Source organism: Pongo pygmaeus, chromosome 9 (genome assembly GCF_028885625.2).
Source record: "Pongo pygmaeus isolate AG05252 chromosome 9, NHGRI_mPonPyg2-v2.0_pri, whole genome shotgun sequence".
Lineage (NCBI taxonomy): Eukaryota > Metazoa > Chordata > Mammalia > Primates > Hominidae > Pongo > Pongo pygmaeus.
The window spans coordinates 40,803,731-40,824,640 of NC_072382.2; the positions used below are offsets into that span (position 1 = coordinate 40,803,731).

Sequence of the window (20,910 nt, forward strand, 5' to 3'; positions counted from 1 at the left end):
TGTAAAAAGACATTTTAGTTCATTAGCATTTAAGTGGGGTTCACTGAAGAACATCTACTAAGGCATCATGACGAGTGCATGTGTGGGTAGACATAAATGTTCACTGGTGCAATCTGTCCCCAGTTGACTTCTGCTATCTTAAACATCAAAGTATCTGACTTACAAAGGAAAAAGTGATGCGTGAACTAATGGGTCAAGAAAGTACAGACAAACCAACTGGATGACATTTCTGACCCTCACACAGAGAGTCTTAACGTTTTGTTGACCTAGTTAATGACTATTACAATAATGTGCTGCATTGTTTGATCCAAAATGTTTCTATCTTCAGTATGTTTCCATGGCATTGGATGGAGTGTTAAGCATATGGCAAAGCAGAATCATTGGTTTAATATGCTGCTTTTTTCATATTTTGCATTAAAGGTGGAAAAATGTTAAGATGATAGGTAGAAGAGGTTTCCACATTAAGGAATTATAACCCAAGGTCACACATAAATTCTTTGCTTCTTTAACAAAATTGTTACTGATGATGAAACAGACATAATTCAACTCAAATGCAGCAAATAGGTTTTTTTTTTTTTTGTGCAACTTTAACTGCTGGTGGCTGTCAGAAATCATTTGAATAAGAGCAGTAATCGTCAATTAAACTATTGGCTGTGTTTTTCACTCTGTGAAGATAATGTACAAAAAGTTGACTTACCTTCCCAAAAAGAAAGCAATATAGAAGATAGAACTGTTTAAATTGACAAACTGGAAGAGGAACATCTTCAGGGCAAAGCTGTTTTCCCACTCAGATTCTGTTCGAGGATATTCTAAAGGGAACACAGGTTGCATTGACATAGGTGAAGTGAGGTGACTATCAAGACTCTGGACATGGAGGCAGAAACCCCAAGTTCAAGTTTGTTTTATTAATTTAATTTTTTTTTTTTTTTTTTTTTGAGATGGAGTCTCACTCTCTGTTGCCCAGGCTGGAGTACAGTGGCATAATCTTGGCTCACTGCAACCTGTGCCTCCCAGGTTCAAGCAATTCTTCCGGCTCAGCCTCCCAAGTAGCTGGGATTATAAGCGCCCGCCACCATGCCTGGCTAATTTTTTGTATTTTTAGTAGAAGTGGGGGTTTCACCATGTTCGCCAGGGTGGTCTCGAACTCCTGACCTCAGGTGATCTGCTGGCCTCGGCCTCCCAAAGTGCTAGGATTACAGGCGTGAGCCACCACGCCTCGCCAAGTTTTTTAGTTCTATGAGGCACTTAGTTTTGCTGATTTCTAGCATCTGTGTCTGTAAAATGTGAATGATAATATCTACTGTTCACATGATGAAAGGACTTCATAAGATAAGCTTTAGACTTTCCCCACAGCTACAAAATTATGTTATTAATACACAAAGATTTTCAGGAGTCTCTCTGCTATCATCATTTAGCAGTAACCACACATAATGGATCAATCATTCACTCAAACTGGCTACACTCAATATAAGGGCCTAAACTGTCCACAGAGTTCTCTGAAGAATGAATATTTTGTGTACAGACAGAAGTGGAATGGTAAAGAGAAAAATGGTAAAGAGGTAAAGAGAAAAGAGAAATCAGTCAGGAGAGCTGAGCTCTTATCTCAGCCTTACACCTGACTGGCAGGTAATCTCAGGCAGGTCTCTTCACTTTTTTTTGCAGTCAGTTTGGTCATCTGTAGAATAAGGGATTTAGACAAGATGATTTCTAAAAACCCTGCCAACTCTAACATCTTATGGTTTTATAATGCTTAGAAGAAAAAAATAAGGACTGCCTGTACTGCAGCCTTAGCTCCTATCTAGTACTCAAATGAGTGATAGAAAATAGATATGTCTCATCTAACATATATTTTAACGTAATTGAAGAATTCAATAAAGATGGAAAATAGGATCTCATTTAAGGAAAACATACGCCAACATATGCACTAGCCCAATCACATGGAAGGAGGAAGGAATAGGTCCTGGGGAACTCCAAGTCCAAAGGTGGTAGTTGCCAAAAGTAGGAAGGGTCTGTGGGCCACCCAGAAGGTGACTGGCAAGTGTGCCTCAGTAAGAACAGTCAGTAAGAACCTGTCCCCACAGGTTTTGACATGTCATGCTTTCATTGTTATTTCTCTCTAGTTTATAAATTTAGTTCATTAACACAAAACTTATTTAGAAAAGAGGATGTAGATTTTTAGGTAATTTTTATTGTGTAGATTAGTTTTGGTTCTTCATTTCTAATTTTATTTCAGCATTGTTCACAAATGTGTCCTGCCTGATTTCTGCTTTAAGGCAAAAAGTTGTGATGTCATTTGTGGCTAAATTGTGTGGATAAGTTTTGTCAATGTATCAAGTGCCTGAAAATAATATTTGTGTTCCTGTTGGGCATATGGTTTGTGTGTGTGTGTACATATATACAGACATATATTTTATATATATATTACATATATTTTTTATATATTCATATATTATATATATTTATATATATATAATATATATATATTTATATATATATATAATATATATATATATTTTTTTTTCTTGAGATGGAGTCTCACTCTGTTGCCCAGGCTGGACTACAATGGCACAATCTCGGCTCACTGCAACCTCTGCCTCCCAGGTTCAAGTGATTCTTCTGCCTCAGCCTCCTGAGTAGCTGGGATTACAGGCACGTGCCACCACGCCCGGCTAATTTTTGTATTTTTTGGTAGAGACAGGGTTTCAACATGTTGGCCAGGCTTGTCTCAAACTCCTGACTGCAGGTGATCTGCCCACCTCAGCCTCCCAAAGTGCTAGGATTACAAGAGTGAGTCACCACATCCGGTCTGGTTTGTACATATTTTTAAAGAAGGTTGTCAGATATGAAAGTCAAACACTGTGTATCCTTTTTTTTTTCTTGAGATGGAGTCTCACTCTGTCACCCAGGCTGGATTGTAGCATGGCAATCTTGGCTCACTGCAACCTCCGCCTTCCGGGTTCGAGTGATTCTCCTGCTTCAGCCTCCCAAGTAGCTGGGATTACAGGCGCCCGACAGCATGCTTGGCTAATTTTTTTTGGTGGGGAGGTATTTTTAGTAGAGACGGGGTTTCACCATATTGGCCAGGCTGGTTTTGAACTCCTGACCCAAGTGATCCGGCTGCCTCGGCCTCCCAAAGTGCTGAGATCACAGGCATGAATCACCACGCCCAGCCTAAATACCGTATATATTTACTTACGTTTTGACTATGGATTTTTCAGTTCTTTTCTATCATTTTTTTGCTATCTATATTTTAAAGCTTGTTAAAGATGCATAGAGATCATGATTATTATACTGACATGTTAGTTCATTTACTAGTATGCAGTATTCCTCTTTGCCTCTAGTTTCCCTAATATTAACTGATGACATTTGATTTTATTGTTACTATTTTCTTGATATATGTGCTCTTACTCCTCAAGTGTCAGTCATTTTTCAGCTTTTTAAATTTAGTTGTGTTTCTTTTCATTATCATCTAGCTGGATTTTATTTTTTGAAGTTTAATCTGTGTCCCAGTTTTCAAATGGTAATTATTCTCATAGATAATTGAAAGATAGATGGATGGATGGTAGGTCTGGAGATAAATACAAACACACTTTTTAAAATTTGTTTAATGATTTGTTTCATCTTTTCTTCCCTATTCGTTATATTGATCATGATTCTCACTATTTTATTTATTTTTAATGTGTAAATATTGCCTTATATAGAAGCAAATATTTTAGTTTTTCCTTCAAAGAAGCTACAAGAACAATAAAATAAACAGAAATAAAATAAAATGAAAGAACAAACTAAACAATAAAATGTTTTAAAATCTTCAATAAAATAGATAGAATGATTCTTGAACATGTCATATTGACTAACATTTATGAAGTCTAGTTATGAGAAGAGAGAAGACTCCACCACCCCAAATAAAAGATGTATAAACACTGTACTGAAGAGATTAACATTAATAAACATCCTATCAATAATTTTCAGTTGACAAGTTAAAACATTTATATATAATAAACAATTACCTACACAAATAGGACTTTTCAAAAAATGGCTCAAAAATAAGTAGGTATTCTTCAAAAAACTAATTACCAGTGCATTAACTAAAAAAAAAAAAAAAAAGTAAATATCCACCTCAGAATGACATAATGCCTGAATAGTCACATGGGTTGATTCTATGAAACTCTAATTAAATAGCAAATTTGCCTTTTGAATGTTTCAGAAAATATAAAATAATTAAAGTAATTCAACTTGCTTGGTGAGATTAACATAATATTGACTTAATACAGCACAGTGTAACAAGGCCAATGCAAGGATATTATAACCCACTTTCATTTATAAATTTACCACAAAATTCCTTACTCAACAATGTAATAAAAGAAAAGAAAACTATATCTTGACTAAGTCTACTGGCATAAGGCTAAATGCCTTCAAAACCCAAAAACTTAACAATGAGGGGCAGAGAGTTTTGGTTTAATATGGTAAGGAGTGGTTAGGCCTGTAACAAACTAGAGAGTATGTAATTATCTAAATGCCTTATAAACTGTTTTTTATAAAACTGTGTGATAATAAAAGCTACATGTACACAAGAAAAGTGTTTGGATAGTTTGGATATCCTAAAACAGGATTTAGTAATAGACTTCATCCTCCCAAAATAAGACTTTCTCTGAAAGTTCATGTTTTCCTGATTAATGTCAAGTGACAATAATTAAGGAATCTATGTGGCCAACTAAAGTGACCCTTCTATGAGAAGCCAAACTGAAGATGTAAAGCGTTCCAAATTGTCCTGTGAGAAATGCCAGTGAAGACAAATAATACTTTAAAACATTGTCAAGAAAATTAAAGTTTTAAACTCTGTTTTTTACAGTTCTTAATTATATAAGGAGAACCACATACCTCTACATGTTATATTCAACACATTTATTTGTGGGCCATTCTTGATATATTTATTACTATTAATTTTTCATCCACTCTTCTGACAAGTGTTTACTGGGCTGCTATTTCATACTGGAACAGACTTGATACTATCTACACTATGATGATGGGGACTGAACCTATCTTCTTGTTATTTGTGAGATTTGCATAATTTCTGACACTAAAACCCTTCAAGGACAGCACAAGTAAAAATCTACGAACTATTTTTACTTAAAATCCCATTGGAAATTCCTAAATAAAATATAGCAGATTTAGGCCTGGTGCAGTGGCTCATGCCTGTAGTACCAGCACTTTAGGAAGCCAAGGCGGGCAGATACCTGAGGTCGGCAGTTCGAGACCAGCCTGACCAACGGAGAAACCCTGTCTCTACTAAAAATACAAAATTAGCCAGGCATGGTGGTGCACGCCTGTAATCCCAGCTACTTGGGAGGCTGAGGCAAGAGAATTGCTTGAACCTGAGAGGCAGATGTTGCGGTGAGTCGAGATTGCACCATTGCCTTCCAGCCTGGGCAACAAGAGCAAAACTCTGTCTCAAAAGAAAAAAAAAATAGCAGGTTTAATTCAACAGTTTATTAAAGGAGTAATGCATCTTGATAGTCTAATGGTCTGTCTCCCTATCATGTTGTCTAAAATATTAGGTCCTCCATACATATTTCTTTTATGGATGAATGCATGCCAAACTTTGTACCTAAGGATTGAAAGAATCAGAAGTACATTCAACTCTTGGCCGTAAGAATTTTTTAGTCTTGTAAAGAAAGTAGATAGATAGATAGATAGATGGATAGATAGATAGATAGATAGATAGATAGATAGATAGATAAAGAATAATGTAATAGATGCAGTAATGAAAGGAATCACAAACAGCTAAAGGAACGTTGTAGAGTGAAGAATTGAGAAGTCAACAAAGGTTTCACAGAGGCGAGCTCTGATATCAGAAAAGATTACTATGATTTTACTGGGAGAAATCATTCTAAATGGTAGTAAGGTTATATACCAAGTTGGAGACATGTTGAGTGCTATTCAGTTGCTTTACATATTCTGACGAAGATTACAATGTTCCCAGCAGAATGGCATTTTGCTACAAGTGGAGGATTGTTACACTGGTAGCAGTTAAACTGGTGTCCACAGTGAACTACTCCTCCAAGTATACATACCCTAGTGTAGTTGCCTCCAACCTTGACTCTGACTTGCCTTCACCAAGAGGAGATTGGATATGCAAGTAAAATGCAAGCAGAAGCTGGATAAGCACTTGTGTATAGGGGCGTATCTTCCTGGAAGCCAGGTGACATGTAAGATGTCCTACTATACTGCTATAAGCAAGCTAGCCAGGTAGAGGCACATAGAGGAGAAGAAGGCTGAAGACACCAGCTATCCCAATAATTCCATATGAGGAAACAGATGTGATTGAAGAGGCTTCTTACACACCAGCCCCAGCAGATACCACATGGAGCAGAAAAATCACATAACAGGGCTTAATCTAAATTGCAGGATCATTAAAAATATTAAGTTGTTGTCCTGAGCTACTAAGTGTGGAGTAAATGGCTATGTGGCAAGAGACAACTGAAACAACAGAAGTTACTGCAATAATGATAAGTTGAGGTTTAACTTAGGTTCTATGCTGCCAGGAAGAAAACTTTTATTTTTCAACACCATGCCATTCACAAATATAGCACATTGTGGATCATTTTGAATTGGCTTTTAACTCAGAGGAGGAATCAAATCCTCAACACTAAGGATATAGGTGCTGTTTCTATGATAATGTGTTTCTGGCCAAAATATCTCTTACTTTTTCCCTAATGAAGCTAGTTATGGATGAAAAGCTAGTTATGAGATGAAGTAACCCAGTAAGGTAATTAGTCCTTGCTTTTTACTGTTAATTTCTCTGTTCCTTGGAATTAATAGTGTATATAGTAGGAAGTTACTATGTGTTATGATTGTAACACTGTGAGGTAGTTTTCACCTCTGTTTGACAAAGTCAAAACTGTTTTCATTAGTTGGCTTAATTTGTTCCTTCTAATCCCAATTTATCTTTAACATAGACAGTTCATTATTAAGAACAATTAACAGCCATCTTGATCTAATTCTCAACAACCAGGAAACCAAAGTTCAAAAAAATCACTTTGAAGTAAATGCTTTTAATTTTTCCCATGTTAAAAAACAAATGTAATAGAATTTAAGCTTTATCTTTTTTTGCTTTGTGGTTTTTGAAAATATTTGGAAAAAATAAATTAAGAAACAGAAAGTTTTAAAAAATACTTTAAATAGCATATGACCTCTTCTGAGAAGTAAAACTTAATTCTTCATTTGTATTTTGAAGCACAAATTAGCACAGCCAAAAATTAAACAGAATATAATGTCAGGCACACACACACACACACGATTCTATTATTTTAATCAAACTATCAATATTTTTATCCTTTTAAACTAATATAGTCCATTATTAGTTAAATGATGAATCAACCGACATAAATCATCACTGGGTTACAGAGGAAAAAATCAAATATCAAGTGAAAACTTTGACATTTCTTGGTACTTAGCACAAATAACTGTTCTGTTTCCTACTATTAATTATGATTTTCCCAAGTCATTCTCCTTAGATTTGCTTCAATCCTGGGTATAGGGTACTTTAAAAGCAAATGAATGTAAGGAACAGAGCTAGTGCTTCATTACCCAACTGAAGAAAATGCAGCTCAGAGGGTTTAAAGAACAATGAACTGGATCATTGCTATTTATTGAACACTTGTCATGTGTCAGGCAGCCAACCTACAACGATGGTGAAATAGGAACTATTATTATTGTCATTTTACGAGTGAGGAAACGAAGACCCAAAAGTAAAGAAGAAGGAGAAGCAGAGGGAGGAGAAAGAGGGGGAAGAAGAAGAGAAGGAGGGGAGAAGAAGAAGAGAGAACAGGGAGAGGAAAAAGCTTGCTGATAGTTATACAGTCATGATGGGGCAATCCAAATGTTCATTGCTATACCCAGCTCCAAAGCCTGCTGTCTTCCCCTTTCACAACACTGTTTCTCTAATGTTAGCTCCAGAGCACAGACACTATCTCCTTGTATATATATAAAAAAAAGAATTTGAGAAACCAAGAGAATAAAATAATTGATTATTACTGCGCAACTACTGATAATGTAAGTTATGGTGCAAAGATTTCAACTCATGCATTCTCACTCTAGAGCAGATATTCTTAACAATTACATTATATTGCCTACTTAAGACACTGCATCTGTGAAGCTGGAACTGGATGACATAGAAAAAGGACATTCAGAGAACAGGAAATAACTCTAGAAAATGTAAAGCATGAGTCAATATAAAACATTCAGGAGAATACTTGGAAGATAAGGTTGAGGTTATCTTGAAGAAATCCCAACAAAAATCATAGAAAAGGAAGAAAGAAAAAAATAACTATTGAATATGATAAGAAACATCCAAAAGCAAAAAGTTTCAGTAAGATTTTTAAAAGGAGTAAATTATTGAACAAAGAATATACAAAAATCTCCTGGAAGCGAAGTTTCTGAGTTTTCAGATTATGGCAGCAGTGGAGGTTTGCCACTAGGATTTCCTCTCAGTAAGGACTTGCTGTTCAGCTGCAAGGAGTACAGTCAGCTGACAGCCTCCAGCTGTTTCCAGCCTCATCCTATACCTCAGCTTTCATGCCAAGGTCTTGCTCTTCCCAGGCAACAACCAACCAGTGACTCAGAATGACAGGGGTACTAGGTCTTGGCCAATTATACTCAATTATACCCAATGTTAGAGTCCTCTAAATCTTTACTTGAAATATTTGTTCTAGAGCTCTCCATTAGATTGGTTAAAACCATCAGATCTGCATTGTTGTCTGAGGCTCTCCTTATCCAGTCCTGCTCCTTTCCTCAGGAGTTTTCTCCTAAGAAATCTCTTGCATTACTAACTCCATCTCAGTGTCTGCTTCCCACAGGACACAATGGATATCAATATGGATGGGATGCACTAAGTATCCAGCATAACAAATGATAAAAGGTTTTCACCAAAGTACATTATTGTGAAATCTCAAAATGAGAAAAGATTCAAAATTATTCTAGAGTATAAACAAATAAAAAAAATCAAAACAGGTCCTGTGCAAAGGACTGGGAATCAGAATGGTAGCAGAGCACTCAGTAACAATGCTGGAATCCAGAAGAAAATGAAGTTCCTTCAAAATTCAAAGGGGCAGTATTTCTAACATAGAGTTTCATACCCAGGAACATGGATATCAAGTTTGAGGCTAGAATAGACACATTTTCAGATATACAAAGTTTTAAGAAACTTACTTACAAGTAGCAAAATAAGGAACTAAGCCAAGAAGGAATAAGACATAGGATTTAATAAGTAGTATCCAAATTATAGAAAAATACAAAAGGAATTCCCAGAGTGCTTATGAAAGTAAGTCTAGACGCAGTTGGCTACAAGCCTAGAAAATAACCCATCTAGTTTGGAGGAGACAGCCTGAGAGGGTAACTCTAAGAAGAAAATCAAGTTTGTATAATATTTGATGTGTTTGAATATATTCAGAGAAAATTTAGAGTCTTGGCAAAACCTTTGGGATAAATTAAGAAAAGTATGTAAAAAAGTAAGCAAAAAAGCGGCCATTATTAGCTTAAAAAATACAGAAGTGGTACAAAAAGCATACACAATTATAGAATATACCGTGCCGTAGGTATGAAAATAGTTATAGAGACATAATGATGTGAAGACTAACGATTAATTTGGCTAAAAATGCTGATATATCCACCTTGGAAGGAGGAGAAATAACTGTGTTTATCAGATAATGAAAGATGGAGTGTGGGGGGACAGGGCACTGCAGGGAACATTAAGAGCTAAGTCAGTAATTCATACTTTTATAATGGGAAGGCAATAGCTATCAAAAGATAAAATCCAATAATGGCAATAGAACGATATTACGTGGAAACATGGTGGGAAATAACAAAATAAACAGATAAAAATGTTAAAATTAGCCGGACGCAGTGGCTCACGCCTGTAATCCCAGCACTTTGGGAGGCTGAGGAGGGCAGATCAGGAGATCAGGAAACCGAGTCCATCCTGGCTAACACGGTGAAACCCCGTCTCTACTAAAAGTACAAAAAATTAGCCGGACATGGTGGCAGGCGCCTGTAGTCCCAGCTACTCGGGAGGCTGAGGCCGGAGAATGGCATGAACCCGGGAGGTGGAGTTTGCAGTGAGCCGAGATCGCGTCACCACTGCACTCCAGTCTGGGAGACTGAGCAAGGCTCCATCTCAAAAAAAGAAAAAAAACCAAAAAAATGTTAAAAAGTAGTTCCTTTGGTATAGAAAATAGGAATGGGATAGGAATGGGTGATGTGGTAAAGGACTGGTTTTCACTGTAAATCTCTTAATACTGTTCTGGCTTTTAAAAAGTGTACATGTAGTATAACACTTTGATAAAAAATAAATATTGAGGAAAAACCCAAAAAACTGAAAAGTTGGAGAAGCAAGCACTCCTAAGTAGGAAGAACTAGGTGTGCTGATTTCTAGTAAAAATATTTTGTAACTACATGCATTGTCTCTCTATTGTTATTCAGTATAGACCAACTTCCTATACTACCCCTCTCCTTTTTATTGGTAAATACTTAAATAATTGCAGTTATTAAAATGCTACATTATATAAAGTAACTACAGACTGACATGCCCATATATTATTTTCTGACTAAGGAGTGAAGTAAGAAAAATGGACTTACCTAAATTGGTGAGGAGGTAAGCAATTTTTTCATAAGCCTGTAATAAAAGAGAATACATAGTGAACATTATTCTTCTTTTTTGGAAAAGGCTGGTATTTACACTATTTGAAGAAACATCTATAATGTATGTTATACAGTGGTTACATTTTACATTAAATAGAAACATTTATTGAAACAGTATGTAAGGCTTTATATATACATACATGAATGAAATTGATATAATATATATGTGAATGTAAATGTGTGTGCACATATATGTGTGTGTAGATACACTTGTAATCTGTAATAACGAGTCTTTTCTGGTAGCTATCTTCATTTCCATTTTGTAAGTCAAAAAATGAGAAAAAGTGCCTAAAAGTCATTCAGCTAATCAATGACTGAGCTGAGATTTGAGCTCAAAATTATAGAGTTTTTTGGCCGGGAGCGGTGGCTCACGCCTGTAATCCCAGCACTTTGGGAGGCCTAGGCGGGCAGATCACGAAGTCAGGAGATCGAGACCATCCTGGCTAACATGGTGAAACCCCGTCTCTACTAAAAATACAAAAAATTAGCCGGGCATGTTGGCGGGCGCCTGTAGTCCCAGCTAGTAGGGAGGCTGAGGCAGGAGAATGGCGTGAACCCCAGAGGCGGAGCTTGCAGTGAGCAGAGATCACGCCACTGCACTCCAGCCTGGGCGACAGAGTGAGACTCCGTCTCAAAAATAAAAAACAAATAAAAATAAAAATTAAAAATTAAAAAAATTATAGTTTTTTTACTACACTGGAAGGCGAAGTGAAAGTTTGAATTCTGTCCTACTGATAAAGAAATTTCTAAACTATGACAAAAGACCGTATATATTTGTATTTGTAAAAAACAAAATTGTTTTTGTGGTTATTTAAAACAGACACACATAAGTCACATCTGTTGAATCTGTAAGTCACAATTGATTTTTCTGATAATACTTTTCCTTTTCTGCCATCTTTTCCCTTCTCCTATATACTCTGACCAATATTTACATAGACTCAAGGAAAGGGCATACATTTCACAATATTCCAAGTAAATATAGTTGGGAAAGTATTCACTATAGACAGAAGTACTTGTGGGTATATGTATGTGCATATGACTATTACCTCATAACCACACAATTCAATAAAAAATTGTTTAGATTATCATTTCCAATAACCTTGCCTGTTGGCATGAAAAATTAAAAGGTATGCGTCTGGACATATTAAAAGTTGTTCTCCTTCTCTGACAGTTCTTTCAGTAAAATGATCGTGATTACTCATCTTAGCTGTGATTCAAATCTTCCCTTCCTAAGAGTTAAAGTGTTATCTGGAGATAGAAAGATTACACTGAGTACAATACTCTCATTCTCCTCCTAGTGCAGGTTTTTTGTCTTTGTTTTAGCTATATACAAACTATAATTTTCAAATTTTAGGATAAGATTACTGTGAACTCATGAACACCAAGTGATTCCTACTATAACAGGTTCTTTTTCATGTCCTATTTATTAAGTGAGATAATCATAGCAGGGTCTCCAAGGAGTACAATAGGATAGATTCAATCGCCCAAAAAATAGTTCTTGAGCACGCAGTATGCCTCTAGCACTGAATTGAGTGCCTTTGTGGGGATTGAAAGTTAGTTCTAGTTCAATAATTGCCATTTGGCTTGTGCCAAAGAGTGCTTTACATATATTATTATTCCTTAACAACAATTTTGTTAAGTAGGTATAATGATCCCTATTTTACAGAAGAAGAAACTAAGTTGTAGAATGTCAGGCACCTTAGTAGTGAGACAACACTACTGAGCAAGCAGCAAAGTCACGATTGACTATCATGGCTGTCTAGCACCACCTACATTGTGCCTTGTCACATAAACCATTGCATTTTTAACTATTTATTTATTTTCGAGACAAAGTCTCACTCTAACACCCAGGCTGGAGTGCAATGGCATGATCACAACTCACTGCATCCTAAACTTCCTGGGCTCAGGTGATCCTCCCACCTCAGCTTCCCAAGTAGCTATAACCACAGGTACACACCACCATGATGCCTGGCTCATTTTCTTTCTTTTTTTTTTCAGAGATGGCTTTTGGGCATGTTGCCCAGGCTGGTCTCCAATTCCTCATCTGCCCCAGCCTCCCAAAGTGCTAGGATTACAGACATGAGCCACCATGCCCAGTCCTATTCAAATTTTTGTCTTAATATCTAGCACATAGAGCCACTCTGCAAACTTAGGATGGAAATATCTGCAACTGATGCATTAGGGGGGTTACAATAACACTGGGAAAAAAGTTGTAAGTTACAAAAGATGCCATAATGCTGTTGGAAGACTTTCTGGGGTATTTGCAAACCTGCATCATCCAAGGCCCAAATGCTATGGCTGACTGGCAACATCACTGATGAGCTACAAAATCAGTTCAAGCAGAATGAATTGTTAAATCTCAAACTACAGACTACAAAAATAAATAATGATTTAAATATATCCAACTGTATGGTGTCTGGCAGCAAGCACTTTGGCAGTACATGCAAGCTGTGAGTGTGTATGTTTGTGTGTGATTGTGTAAAGTGGAATGAGTACGTGCTTGTTGGGGAAGAGGATAAAGGGCTTCAGGGATAACTATTCCAGGCCCTACCTGATACACACACGATAACACGTTGGAGAACCTATACTTTAAAAAATCAGCCACTGATGCATTTAGTAAGCCAAAATTCTCTTATTCATTTATATTAATTAGGTTAATATATTCATTATAAATTTCTAGTGCATCAGTTAGTGTTGTAGAAACCAAACAAACCTGAATCAAAAAGACATAATCTCTACTTTCATGGAACTCAAATTTCAGTGGGTAGAGATAAATGGCAAACAAATACATAATTGGTCAGGAGGTGAAAAGTGCTCTGAGGGAAAATAAAGCAGGCAGAGCAGATAGAGAGTTTTGGTAGACACAGAGAGTACTATTTTATAGAGTATTCAGAAAAGCCTCTTAAAAGCCTGAATAAAGTATTCAGAGGGTAGCATCTGAGCAGAGAAGTGCATGCAATGAGGGAGGGAGCCAAGCAGAAATCTCAGCTAAGTACCTTTGAGACACAGAAACGGGAATGCCAACGCTCTGAGTCTGGCACAGACTTGATGTATTTCATGAGGGGCAGGGAAGTTAGAAAGAAAGGGTGGCAGCAATAAGACAGTGAAGTAGTAAGAGATGAGTCACTGAGATCTCACAGGGAAACACTTTTTCAGTGCACAGTAGGCCGTGGTAAGGATTTTGGAATTCATTCTCAGCTAAGACTTCATTATCTTCCCCATAATGCCTTGTTTGGGGTGTTATGCAAAAACCAGTTTGGGAGAAAAAGAACAGCAAAGGCAGGAAAACGACATGGTTATTGTGAGGGGGCATATTAGGCAGTTCTACATGGGTTTTAGAACTTTTTGTCTTTTAGTCATAGCCCCACAATTCAGCCTTCACTGTGAAAATAAACTCCAAGCTTTTGCAGAATTGAAAAGAGCCTGCCCTTTTCCAGTAATCTACTTGTCCTAATTTCTAGAAACTATGGACATAGACATGAACAAACTAAACAAATACATTTATTAAAAAGCCAATCCTCTTATGAGATGAGTCATTTGACATTACCTCTTTTCTTGGTTAAGATGCCTGGTCCAACCCTTTGATCCATCCTATTCCATAATAGCCTATTTGCATTGTAATTGGTAACCACTGGTAACCAGGTATTAAGGAAAGTTAGGTGTACTTTGAGGCCTTCAGTGATCAGGCCCATGAAAGAAGTATATGGATGTATGCTCTGGACTCTAGAGATGGGAATGGGTCAACAAGGAAGAAAAGTCCAGAACCTACATGGAGTACTTACATTAGCCAAATGTAGATAGGATTTTTCTTTTTTTGTTAGAGTGCTCTGTGCATGGTACATGGATTTTAAAATCAGAGGAGGAAACCCAAAAGGAGTTCATTCTTTAATTTAAAAATTTTTAATTAGAATTAATTAAAATTTTAATTTTAGTTTAATTTAATTTTAATAAAATTTAATTTAATATTTATAAAATTTGATTTTAATAACATTTTAATTTTTGATTAAAAGAATTTCACCATGCTGAAATGATTTAATTAGCCTAATTCCAGATTTTTCAAACTCTAAGAGTACTTCTGTTCTGATGTTTCTATATATTTCTTAAAAGTCACCCTTTAATCATGAGACCAGGCTGCTGTCATGCTGCCGTAACATGACAAAGTCAGTTAAAGTTGGATTGTCAAGCAACAAGAATATACATTTTTGGAATAATTTTGCATATTTACTTTTCATTAAAATATTTTTAGGAACATTTCCTGATACAATAGTACCATGCCACTTTTGGCACCTTCGAATAGCACATCCTTTTCTGAGGGTAGCAAAATAAAGAAGAAAAATGGTAGGTCTAGGAAAGAGCAATTCTCGGTTTCAAATTCTGTCTTTGTAGTTGTTTAGCTATATGCCTGATAAAGGGGTGTTAAAAATAATACATTGATGTTTTAATTATTGTCAAATTAAATTATTTGTAATTTAATTTTGGAAGATGTGATTTCTGATCTTGATTGTGCATCAAGATTACCTTAGCGCTCTTAATGATTTTCTAATGCTATTTGAGGGGTTGGCTGGATAAGAATTACTACAGAGTATTTTTGAATGATTTGTTTTAAATATAGATGTCTTAGCCCAGCAAAGGAGATTCTGAACAGGACTCAAGAATCTGTAGTTTTTTGGCCGGGCGCAGTGGCTCACGCCTGTAATCCCAGCACTTTGGGAGGCCAAGGCGGGTGGATCTCTTGAGGTCAGGAGTTTGAGACCAGCCTGGCCAACATGGTGAAACCCTGTCTCTACTAAAAATACAAAAATTAGCTGGGTGTGGTGATGTGCCCCCAACTACTTGGGAGGCTGAGGCATGAGAATCACTTGAATACGGGAGGCAGAGTTTGCTGTGAGCTGAGATCCTGCCACTGCACTCCAGCCTGGGTGACACAGTGAGACTCCATCTCAAAAAATAAAAAAATAATAAATAATAAAAAAAGAATCTTTAGTTTTTCAAAAGAGTTCCAGGTGATTTGACGCATAGTAAAAATAGAAAATACTATTTTTAATTACATTCATGACCTGTAAGATGGACTTGTAACCAAATTTTGATTGTATTAGCCCATATTTTTCTCCCCAGTTAAATATTTATTTAGGAATGCTGTGATCCATCTATTTTGAAATGTTTAGAAAATATATAGTCTTTGGTTATAAGTGTAAATTAAAATAAGTGCTGCAAACTTGAAATACATTAAAAATACAATTCCAATAACAAAAAATAATTTTGAGCACATACAGTAAGCAAGATGCTAAGATATTTGGTGAATAAAATATTTCAAATTTATTTAAAGATTTGGACATACAAAAATGAGGAAACTACACCCCCTGTTCATAAGGAGCTTATACTCTGGTAATGGGAGAAATGACATATCCTAAGCACTGTAACAGAAGAATATTCACAAAATGGATTGCTTAATTCTTCAGAAGAATCTGATTGGAGGAATAATTGACATGTCCAAACATGCTGTGAGAAGAATAAGCACAAAATTCAATTCTAAATACAATATTGAAAAAAATGCTTTATGGAGGAAGTGACCCTTAACTGTAATTTTCAAAGATAAAGAGATATTCACCAAGGAGACAAATTAAGAATGCATTCCAGACACAGGAAGCACTGTGGAGAAAGATACAGGGGTATAAAACAGCGGAGTTCCCTGGGGGACAAGCAAAAGTAGTTCTGTAGGTTGGAGTGCAGGGTGATTTGGAAAGAGGGGCAGCAAGAGACAATTTTAGCCAAGAAGAGAATGGAAAAGTGGTTTTAAACAATGAGGGCCTCACAGGCCAGGCTAATGAATTTAGAATTTATACCCAATAAATACAATAGAAACCCATTAAACAGCCTCAAGCACATGATAAGCACATATACTATTTAAAAAGATTCTTCCAATAGTCCTGTGAAAGGGATATAGGAATAGTTTAGATTAGAGACAGGAAGACTAACCAGCAACAGTCCAAGCTAAAAATGACAACTAGTTGAACTAAGGAAGGAGAAGCAAGGATGGTGAGCAAAAAATGGATAAGAAAAACGTTACAGAAGCAAAATTCACAACAGTTAATCACTGATACTGTGAAGGAGATAAAAGAAATAAGTAAGAACTAGTTTAAGGTTTCTGGCTATGTACAGAAACAGAACTACGTTAAAAATTCCTATCCAAAAAAAAAAGGTCTGACTGATTTAAACTATTTTTCTATGCCTATATTTTATAATCCCATGTACATGGATTATATTTGAAAAGCAATTTTGATCAATAGAATATTAATCTAAGTCCCTCATTTGGAGAAAATGATGGTACAGGGATCCTGTAGTCAATCTATTAACAACAAAAAAACATATATTTTGTTAGCTGTATATTTAGTTTTGGTCTGAAAATAGCATAACAAAAGGTAGCATTTGATTTTCTAAATGAATACTTTTGATGGTATAATATTTGACATTAATGGTTTTAATCTAGCCCTACTTGATTAAATCCATAGGTTAATCCTGTATTTTCAGGTGATCAGAGGGCTATTTAATAATCTGTGATGTGCTTTAACATCCTGAATAGAAAGAGAATGCATAAATTCAGAAGAGCATTGTTATTTTATACTAATTAAATCTGAGGAATATAACCATCTTCTCACATTGTTTGAGTTGGCTGTATTATAGTTCACTTCCTTTGCACTCAATTCATTTTACAATCTTCTCCTGAGTTAGTTGCAAAAGCAAAGGAGAAGTATTTATGGTCTACTCCACTTCCAAAAATCCCTCAATCTTTATGCTAAATTGCCCAATAAGTAGAAATAGATATTTAGAAAAACAGGAGGTAGCTTCTGGTTTCTCCCAGGAACTATGATTGTTTTATAGCATTAAGAAGATACATGGGTTCTAGTATTCAATTAAGTGGAGCTGGTGGGATGTTGAGGCTCTCAAAAGATTCTTCTATAATTCCAATAATACTCTCTTCACTTGCCTTCTGAAGTCTTATTTCTACAATTAGAGATTCACTCCACTGAGTTCAGCCTTTGTTTTCTGTAAAATGCAAGTGCTTTGGAATAAATAATACATTAAGCCTCATTAAACACATAAACTTAAGAGCAAGTTGTATTGGAACCTTGTAAGAGAAAGAGAAAGTCATAGGTATGAGAACCAACTGTGATTCTATGGAAGGTGTGGTAACTGAGGAAGGGGGTAGGAGGTGGAGAAGAGTGAAAGTTTAAGAGATTGGACATTAAGAAGCAACTGGAATAATATAAAACTGGAGTCTGGTACAACAATGAAAATTTCAGCCAAATCTTGATTTCTGCAATGTTAGTGATAATATAAAGAACATTTTGGGCCGGGCACGGTGGCTCACGCCTGTAATCCCAGCACTTTGGAAGGCTGAGGTGGTTGGATCACGAGGTCAGGAGTTCGAAACCAGCCTGGCCAGCATGGTGAAACCCTGTCTCTACTAAAACTACAAAAATTAGCTGGGCATGATGGCGCGCGCCTGTAGTCCAAGCTACTCGGGAGGCTGAGGCAGGAGAATCGCTTGAACCCAGGAGGCAGAGGTTGTGGTGAGCTAAGATCTTGCCACTGCACTCCAGCCTGGGCAACAGAGAGAGACTCCATCTCAAAAAAATAAAAATAATAAAAAAGAACTATTTTGTAAGAAAATGTTTGAGGGTAAAGCTCCCATTCTGTTCAAATGCAGGTTCTATCATGAGCTTGGTCTGACAAGTTTTCAGCTTATTTGAGAATATAGTTATTTCATAAGGTGGAAACTAAGTATTGAATCTTGGACCTGGAGTTTCTGTTCTAGGAGCTGTCATGCTTGCCTTCCAAAGTAAAAATTAATTAACCATATTTGGCTCCTTCATTTTCCTTTCCCTGTCTTAAAAAATATTAAGCCAGTTCATTAATCTTTTCAAGATGTTTTTGAAGATCAGTATGTCTTTGCAACAAATTACCAAAAAAAAAAACAAAAACAAACAAACACAGAAACACAGGGTGTTCCTTTAAAGGCAATAATAATTAATGGGAGGAGAAGATAATTAAGGGACATGAAAGTATTAGAGTAGTGCAAAAGTCACTGTGATTCTTGCCATAATTTTCAATAGCAAAAATTGCAATAACTTTTGCACCAACCTACATTAACATTGATTACTTCCAACAGGTACAATTAGGTTTCTGGTAAGAAGGGAGATGAGTGGCATTATGAATTAAGGAAGGTGGCTTTTATTTAGCATTTCTAACATTTTTATACTTCACTACTTTTTATAATATCAATGTACTGATTTTATAATTCATAGCTATAAAAGATAAAATAATTACAGACCTTAAAAGGGCATTAAAAAGAGTAAGACATTTTAAAAATAAGACTACTGAAAATTATCATAGTGGTATGATTTCAGCATGAACTAATTAAATATTTTTTTAAAACTTTTTTATATTACTAGACATATTTGATAGAAAGACAAAATACAAAATGGTGATTCTCTTTCTCTCCAAAGATGGCTTTGAGCATTCAAATATTTATGAATCGGTAATAGAAAACATATTTTTAAAAAGAGGAAAAAATGAACAACAATCAATGCAGCCGTGATATAAAGAATTTAGGAAGATCAAAGAAAAGGTTGTTGTTGTTTTCATATCTTGAAATGAAGGGAAATAAATGATCAAACTTAAAGATGCAGAAAATGGAGAAAAGTAAAAGTTGGTATTTTGCAAGAAGAAATATGAGTATAGATAGTCTTAAAAAGGGAAATGAAATCTTAAAATATCGAAGGGAAGCAAGTGTAGAGAAAGTTAACATTTATTACCATCTTCTATGCACTAGAGAGGTTACTCATTTAGTCTTTCAATATCCCTATGTGTTATTTTTATCTCCCTCATTTAAAAGATCCAGAAATTACAGCTCATAGATGTTATGTGGTATGGCCAGCATTACACAGGTCAAGTAGGAAATTTCTGCTTTGCCTGTGTCCGAAGTCCAGTGTTTTTGTGAAGACACCATTGAGGAACTGAAAAAAATATATATATAAACTGACAAAAGCTTGGACAGTATTGCGAAAGCCAGGGGAGAGAGGGAAGCACACATGAGAACAGAAGAAACAGGGTGCATATGTGCTGGGATGCTGCAGCCACTGATAAATCTTTTCTTTACTTGGCAAAAGACAAAACTCAAAAAGTGACCTAATGTTGCTACTTGTATGGTGGTGGTTTTATGGGTAACTCATAAAGTAAAAAAAAAAAAGAAAAAGAAAAGAAAATGCATTTCATTCCTAATTCGTTCTTCATTTTATATAAATAGTAGGATGTTTTAAAAGCTAAGGGTTTTTTCTGATTATAAATCAACACCTATATACAGAGATAAATATTCAAATGATCTGAAAAAGTTATATTCTTTTTATAGAATATAATATAAATAGAATAGAATATAAACGTAGAGAGTGATGTCAGAAAGAAAGTTGACTACAGTTACCTGGTACTCATCCTTCCCCAACAAAAAGGAACCAAAGCAACAAATAAACAACTACATTGTAAGTAAAGTGACTGAAGTAGAGTGCTAGGAAGCACCAGGGGAATGGTAAAATCTATGTGGAGTACAGACACCAAGGATACCAGAGAGAAAGGAAGACACCCTACCTCTACCACTCTCTCTTCCTTACCAGAATTAGCTCAGAGTCGGGGGGATTTCTTCCTATGGAGAAAACGTTAAGTCAAAGATCCTCAGTGGTCCCCATTGCCACCACAAACACCAGCAATCCTTGCTACAGGAGAGCCCCTAATCCTCACAGGCCTCAAATCCAGTCTGGAGAGTAGCTGAGGTCTGTGCAACTCCATTGCCTCATTGTAAGAGACCACCTTGAGCACCTCCCACCACTGTGACCTAGGCTGCTATGGCTCAGTACTATTTTGAACCTGGACCCATGTATACAGTGTGTTTTGCCCTGGGGATCAGTATCAATTGACTTTTCATTCCTGAGGCCCTGCCATCATACTACCACAGTGCCTACAGTACCATGACCTCAGCTGCCCAGAACATAGGCCAGATTGAAGGACTGAGACCCTGGCATCCAAACCCATGTGGCATCTGTCACAACCTTCAAATAAACAGGTGAACCTGCACAGCAGGAAAGCAGCTGAACAGCCTGCTAGCCGTCACATCCATGTGCACCTACCCTGCACAGTCTGCCAACCCTGTGAGTGCTTATACCT

At 36.2% G+C, this 20,910-nt stretch overlaps 1 protein-coding gene across 1 annotated transcript in view; it reads right to left on the minus strand.

The window, feature by feature from the left end:
- Window positions 1-20,910, minus strand: part of ANO3 (anoctamin 3) — a 327,529-nt gene that overhangs the window by 28,273 nt on the left and 278,346 nt on the right. Inside the window, exons 18-19 of the mRNA XM_054440329.2 lie at window positions 10,633-10,669; window positions 698-809 (exon numbers count right to left, since the gene is read on the minus strand). Of these exons, the coding sequence (XP_054296304.1) occupies window positions 698-809; window positions 10,633-10,669 (149 nt within the window). The remainder of the gene's footprint in view (window positions 1-697; window positions 810-10,632; window positions 10,670-20,910) is intronic.